The sequence below is a fragment of the Nematolebias whitei genome, chromosome 1 (genome assembly GCF_014905685.2).
Source record: "Nematolebias whitei isolate Nwh7 chromosome 1, NemWhi1, whole genome shotgun sequence".
Lineage (NCBI taxonomy): Eukaryota > Metazoa > Chordata > Actinopteri > Cyprinodontiformes > Rivulidae > Nematolebias > Nematolebias whitei.
The window spans coordinates 79,217,493-79,225,348 of record NC_056498.1 but is presented as its reverse complement, the minus strand read 5'-3'; the positions used below and the strand labels follow the sequence as shown (position 1 = coordinate 79,225,348).

General features: G+C 45.7%; 1 protein-coding gene across 1 annotated transcript in view; it reads left to right on the top strand.

The window, feature by feature from the left end:
• Positions 1-7,856, top strand: part of znf318 (zinc finger protein 318) — a gene marked incomplete at its 5' end in the record, with an annotated part of 39,758 nt that overhangs the window by 5,494 nt on the left and 26,408 nt on the right. The window contains 2 exon segments of the mRNA XM_037680728.1: positions 4,715-5,285; positions 5,518-6,733. Coding sequence (XP_037536656.1) covers positions 4,715-5,285; positions 5,518-6,733 — 1,787 coding nt within the window.

The window sequence follows — 7,856 nt, the reverse complement described above, 5'->3', positions numbered from 1 at the left end:
GTGTGTGTGCGTGTGTGTGTGTGTGTGTGTGTGTGTGTGTGTGTGTGTGTGTGTGTGTGTGTATGTATACAGGTCCTTCTCAAAAAATTAGCATATTGTGATAAAGGTCATTATTTTCCATAATGTAATGATAAAAATGAAACTTTCATATATTTCAGATTCATTGCACTCCAACTGAAATATTTCAGGTCTTTAATTGTTTTAATACTGATGATTATGGCATACAGCTCATGAAAACCCAAAATGCTTGTCCCAAAAAATTAGCATATTTCATCCCACCAATGAAAGACAAGTGTTTTTAATACAAAAAATGCCAACCTTCAAATAATCATGTTCAGTTATGCACTCAATACTTTGTCGGGAATCCTTTTTCATGAATGACTGCTTCAATGCGGCGTGGCATGGAGGCAATCAGCCTGTGGCACTGCTGAGGTGTTATGGAGGCCCAGGATGCTTCGATAGCGGCCTTAAGCTCATCCAGAGTGTTGGTTCTTGCGTCTCTCAACTTTCTCTTCACAATATCCCACAGGTTCTCTATGGGGTTCAGGTCAGGAGAGTTGGCAGACCAATTGAGCACAGTAATACCATGGTCAGTAAACCATTTACCAGTGGTTTTGGCACTGTGAGCAGGTGCCAGGTCGTGCTGAAAAATGAAATCTTCATCTCCATAAAGCTTTTCAGCAGATGGAAGCATGAAGTGCTCCAAAATCTCCTGATAGCAAGCTGCATTGACCCTGCCCTTGATAAAACACAGTGGACCAACACCAGCAGCTGACATGGCACCCCAGACTATCACTGACTGTGGGTGCTTCACACTGGACTTCTGGCATTTTGGCATTTCCTTCTCCCCAGTCTTCCTCCAGACTCTGGCACCTTGATTTCCGAATGACATGCAAAATTTGCTTTCATCCGAAAAAAGTACTTTGGACCACTGAGCAACAGTCCTGTGCTGCTTCTCTGTAGCCCAGGTCAGGCGCTTCTGCCGCTGTTTCTGGTTCAAAAGTGGCTTGACCTGGGGAAATGAGGCACCTGTAGCCCATTTCCTGCACACGCCTGTGCACGGTGGCTCTGGATGTTTATACTCCAGACTCAGTCCACTGCTTCCGCAGGTCTCCCAAGGTCTGGAATCGGCCCTTCTCCACAATCCTCCTCAGGGTCCGGTCACCTCTTCTCGTTGTGCAGCGTTTTCTGCCACACTTTTCCCTTCCCACAGACTTCCCACTGAGGTGCCTTGATACAGCACTCTGGGAACAGCCTATTCGTTCAGCAATTTCTTTTTGTGTCTTACCCTCTTGCTTGAGGGTGTCAATGATGGCCTTCTGGACAGCAGTCAGGTCGGCAGTCTTACCCATGATTGCTGTTTTGAGTAATGAACAAGGCTGGGAGTTTTTAAAAGCCTCAGGAATATTTTGCAGGTGTTTAGAGTTACGTCGTTGATTCAGATGGTTAGGTTAATAGCTTGTTTAGAGAACCTTTTCATGATATGCTAATTTTTTGGGACAGGCATTTTGAGTTTTCATGAGCTGTATGCCATAATCATCAGTATTAAAACAATTAAAGACCTGAAATATTTCAGTTGGTGTGCAATGAATCTGAAATATATGAAAGATTCATTTTTTTCAACACATTATGGAAAATAATAACCTTTATCACAATTTGCTAATTTTTTGAGAAGGACCTGTATATGTATATATATATATGTATGCATCTATATTTATATATATATATATATATATATGTACGTACGTACGTACGTTCATACATACATACATACATACATACATACACACACACACACACATACACACATACACACATACACACATACATACATACCGGATTCCAAAAAAGTTGGGACACTAAACAAATTGTGAAGAATAACTGAATGCAATGATGTGGAGATGGCAAATGTCAATATTTTATTCAGAATATAACATAGATGACAGATCAAAAGTTTAATCTGAGTAAATGTAACATTTTAAAGGAAAAATATGTTGATTCAAAATTTCACAGTGTCAACAAATCCCCAAAATGTTGGGACAAGTAGCAATAAGTGGCTTTAAAAAGGAAATTGAGCATATAACAAACAGCTGGAAGACCAATTAACTCTAATGAGGTCAATTGACAACATGATTGGGTATAAAAAGAGCTTCTCAGTGTGTCAGTGTCTCTCAGAAGCCAAGATGGTAAGAGGATCACCAATTCCACCATTGTTGCGTAGAAAGATAGTGCAGCAATACCAGAATGGTGTTACCCAGCGTAAAATAGCAAAGACTTTTAAGTTATCATCATCAACCGTGTATAACATCATCAAAAGATTCAGAGAATCTGGAACAATCGCTGTGCGTAAGGGTCAAGATCGTAAAACTCTACTGGATGCTCGTGATCTCGGGGCCCTTAAACGTCACTGCACCTCAAACAGGAATGCCACTGTCAAGGAAATAACAGAATGGGCTCAGGAATACTTCCAGAAAGCATTGCCAGTGAACACAATCCACCGTGCCATCCGCCATTGCCAGCTGAAACTCTACAGTGCAAAGAGGAAGCCATTTCTAAGCAAGCTCCACAAGCTCAGACGTTTGCACTGGGCCAGGGGTAATTTAAAATAGAGTGTGGCAAAATGGAAGACTGTTCTGTGGTCAGATGAGTCACGATTTGAAGTTCTTTATGGAACACTGGGACGCCATGTCATCTGGACCAGAGAGGACAAGGATAGCCCAAGTTGTTATCAATGCTCCGTTCAGAAGCCTGCATCACTGATGGTATGAGGTTGCATGAGCGCTTGTGGCATGGGCAGCTTGCATGTCTGGAAAGGCACCATTAATGCAGAGAACTATGTTCAGGTTCTAGAACAACATATGCTCCCATCTAGACGTCATCTCTTTCAGGGAAGACCCTGCATTTTTCAACACGATAATGCCAGACCACATTCTGCAGCAATCACAACATCATGGCTACGTAGGAGAAGGATCCGGGTACAGAAATGGCCAGCCTGCAGTCCAGATCTTTCACTTATAGAGAACTTTTGGCGCATCATAAAGAGGAAGGTGTGACAAAGAAGGCCCAAGACGATTGAACAGTTCGAGGCCTGTATTAGACATGAATGGGAGAGCATTCCTATTTCTAAACTTGATAAACTGGTCTCCTCTGTCCCCAGACGTCTGTTGAGTGTTGTAAGAAGAACGGGGGATGCCACACAGTGGTAAAAATGGACTCGTCCCAACTTATTTGGGATTTGTTGACGCCATGAAATTTGGAAACAACAGATTTTTCTCTTAAAATGATACATTCTCTCAGTTTAAACTTTTGATCTGTGATTTGTGTTCTATTCTGAATAAAATATTAGATGTTGGCACCTCCACATCATTGCATTCAGCTTTTATTCACAATTTGTTTTGTGTCCCAACTTTTATCGAATCCGGTTTATACATACACACACACATGCATACAAAAACGGCTACATTAAAAAGCGATGTAATATAGTAAAAACGTTAACATGTCTGTGTTGGTTTATGCCAGGAATTTAGCAGATGTTTAAAGCCATAATCACTTTAATATCTCTCGCTTGGAGAGAAAAGTTCTCGATGGGAAAAGGGGAGAGGCTGAAAAAACTGAACAGATTCATAATAAATTAACTGATTAGTAATCAAATGAACTGATTGGTAACAGTAGTCATGAACTGTTTAGTGACATTAGAACAAAAACCAACAGTCACAAACTTGTGACTGATGAACAAATATCTCACACTGTAATTGCATGCAGTCAGATGTGAGTTTAAACGAAGTTCCATGAAAACAATGAGATTCATTCTGTTAAGGCACCGAGAACAGAATGCGTCATGGAGCGAGCCGACACACCATGCAGATAGAAGCAAATAAATGAGCAGGGCGATGACCATGCGGCCGCAGTGCAAATATCCTGCATTGTCATACCATTATGCAAGGCGGTCGAGGATACGATTCCTCTGGTCGAGTGCGCCCTGAGGTTGTCAGGGGGCTCTAAACCTGATGCTCTGTAAGCTTCAGAAATAGCCTCACACAGCCAGTGTGACAGGCGCTGGGTGGATAACGGGCGACCTGCAGAGGCGTCTCTATAATGCACAAACAAATGTTGAGTCTGACGCAGTGTGGCCGTGCATGCTACGTAACATGCCAACGCACACACAGGGCAGAGAAGATGAAAAGATGCTTCTTCTTATGATTTGTGGGGAGGAGGTGCGCCCGCACCGGCAGCCCAGAGCGGGGTGGGGGGAGAGAAAAAAGTTGAGTTGTGCTGGTGGGGGTGAGGGAGAGCAAAAATCTTTAAAAGTTCTTTTTAAGTTCTGTGAAGTACTTCAACACCAGACTGAAACTTTTCAAGAATTCTGTGCGGTCCAGTCTAGTCCAGTAAAACATTTGGTTCAAAACATCTCTGAACTTTGTCCTGGTTTGGAGATAAAAGTTTGAAATACATCAGGTGGATGTGGTCAGGCTGCAGCAGCTGGTCTTCAGAGAGCAGGTTTCGATTCTTTGCTGTGAGGGACACTCTCAACATGACAAACGATTAAACGTTACCAAGTTTTACTAACATGGACCGAATCTGTCGCCAAAACCATGTCCATGACTGTTCAGAATCACATGAGTGTTCTGAGATTCTAGTCTTCCTATGCTAATGCTAGTCCTGGTCCTCTCATGGTAATAATTTTTGAGCATGAACCGTTGTGGTTTTTGTACAGGGACTACTCTCCCAGACCTGAACACGAGAAGAGTTGGAGAGGGGCCCGTAGCGCCGATCATAGTCCAAACCGCAGACGCGCCAAGAGCCTGCCACGAAGCAAGAGCCGACCCCGAGGTCAAAGCCGGAGTCCAGAGCGGAGCCAGGTCAAGTCCCGAGGCCGAAGCCAGAGTCGTAGTCCAGACCGGAGTCGGGCCAAGAGCCGGGGTCGGAGCAAGAGCCGACCTCGAGGCCATAGCCGGGAGAGGAGCAAGAGCCGGAGTCCGGACCGCAGTCAAGCCAAGAATCGGGGACGGAGCAAGAGCCGTCATCGCAGTAGATCCAAATCGAGGTCCAGATCTAGATCTCGAAAGAGGAGCAGAGGAAGAAGTCGTGGGCGAGGCCATGGCCGCAGTAAGAGCCGCAGCAGCAGCAGCTCTAGCAGCAACTCCACATCCAGCGTGTACAGAAAAGCTGGATCCTTCAAAGAGCTGGACATCGCCAGACGCCGTAAGGAGCTGGAGGAGCTCCTGATGCAACCTACCAAGTCCATTCTGAAAAAAAGCAATTACGATGACTCACCGTCTATCAAGGTAAGACTGCATTTTTATTTCCTTTGAGACTAGACATGAGCCTGATACCAGACTTTATCTTGGTACCGAACCTGAGATTAATACTGGACCAGAGCCTGCAATGGATATTAGGCTGGTACCAGACCTGACCTTGGTACCAGATATGAGTCATGTACCAACTGAAACGGAGCCATCAGTTCCTTCTGGATGTAGTGCTTTTTATCTATGATTTCAATTTGCTGTGATTTTGCAGGACTCGCCTCAGGATCCACACAGTACCACGATGTCCCACATGGCCAACCAGCTCCTGCAGGCTGTTAGGAGTACCAACCCGCAAACCATGGCCTCCACGCTGTCGGAGCTTCGTTCTGACTTGCACCTGGCTCAGCGTCCTGGCCTCAATGCAGAGATTACAGAAATCATCAACTTGCTTGAGGGGGCCGTGTCGGGGGGTGGAGGTCAGCAGAAAGTTCAAAATGAAATTGATGACGAGGAGAAGTTTTTGTATGGTGATTCAGAAGAATCCAAACCCCAGCCAGAGCACGTTCAACACCACAGCTTGGACTTGTACGGGAACGTGACTGAGGACTCGCTATACTCTGAACCTTCATCACAGAGAGCTCCCCTCACTCAGCTATATGGTTGCCTCCCCCCTCCAGTTACACCCTACCTTGAGGCCACACCTACGGTGAGTGAGATGGACAAGTATGTGAGTGGGCCTACAGCAAGCTCCCAACAGAACGTTACAGTCCAGATGTCAAATCCTATCCACCCGCCAGAAATGGAGTCGCTGGGGGAGAATGAGCACCAGGCAAACCAGGAGTACGAACAGATCCAGGACCTGCTAAAGACCATTGGACTGGACCTGGGAGTGACAGAAATCAGCAAGATGGCTGCCAGAACCAAAGAACGCCTTCAGGGGAAAAAGCCGCCTCCGAAAACTCCCACGCGCCGAAACCGGTACTCCTCTGACAGCTCAGATAACAGCCGGTATAGCCGGGGCCACAAGAGGCGAAGCCACAGCAGCAGTTCAAGCAGCAGCAGCAGCAGAAGTCACAGCCGTGAGCCAAGCAACAAGGTGGGGGGCAATTGGAGCAGCGACGACGACGAGCGCAAGAAGGATACAGCTCCGCCCAAAACGCAAGACACAAACGAAGCAACAAGCAAGTGGATTGATGCGCCACCACTGCAGCCTCAGACCACCAACCCCACATCAGTCACCCCTCACTCCGGGATGCCGATCCCCACCTACCCCCCCACGCAGGTCCACAGCATGATGCCCCCTACTTTCCCCCCACCTGGATATGGCCAGTACAGCAACTACATGCCCTACATGCATCAGCAGTGGCCCCCGATGTACCTGCCCCCTAACATGGCCCTGCCCCCTCAGACCACCGGCAGTGACTTGCCTCCTCCTCAACCTTACAAGCAACCCTACGAAAACCCATCCCTCGAGGCCGGGGTCAAAGGTGAGCCTCCAGGGCCAAGACAAGAACTAGATAAGAAAAAGATGGCAGTAACACGGCAAAAACACAAACACGACATAGCAGAAATGTACACTTGACATAGCAATGGTTTGGGAGGTTGGTTGGTAGGGGGGCAGGCTACCATCTCATCTACCAGGGAATACTCCCAACATACAGGCACCAAGCTGGGTGTCTATAAGTAAACACACCAGCTTGGTGCCTCTCACCATGGGCAACTCCAGAGTGGAAGAAGGTCGAGCTATTCTTGAGATCGGCCCCAGAAATGGCACTGTTGAGAAAAACTTGACAATAAATGGCTGGTACCTCTGAACCACAGACACACAGACTCAGGCTCCTTCTCCACCAGAGGGGGTACTGTTCATGTCTCCAAAGCTAGCTTTGGAAGGCCAGGGTCAAAACTCCAAGGTCCCTGCCTGGAACCTGAACCGAACACGACAGTAAAGCAAATGTGACACAACACATCAAAACTGTACACCTGACATGGCAAAACCAGAAACTTTACATTGCAATGTCATAATGGTGAGACAGCAAAAATGCAAACGTGTCTCGACAATATCACAAATGTAAACAAACATCAAACAGAAGTTAAAGTTAACACGAAAATATCACGAACATCACATGGCAGTATCACAAATACAGCTTTCTCACTAACTTTTAGAGTAGGAGTCAACGGCTCAGAGTAGGAGGCTGGAGTCATTTCTAATATCAACACATAGATGTTCTGTGGTGAACATGTTGGTGAACTTAGACTGTTTAAACACTGATCAGTGATAAAAATATCTGACCTGCATCACAGACAAGAATAGTTATGAAGCCATAATCGGCAGCATCGTCAATCAATTTTATAGAGCGGGTTTACATACATTTTCAAGAATCTAATAAAGAATTATTTCACAATTAATTTATCTTTATTCTTGATCTTGCAGCAGTCCCAGCTGAGTGCACGCAGCTAAAAAAAAACTTAACTTTGTTTTCATGTAACTACAGACCATATCATGAAATGTGATCCACATCAAAAGCATCATATTGTGAACATTTGAATAAAACTTTAACCCTTTCACTTTATGACAATTCATGTTCCTCGGGGGGGGGGGGGGGGGGGGGG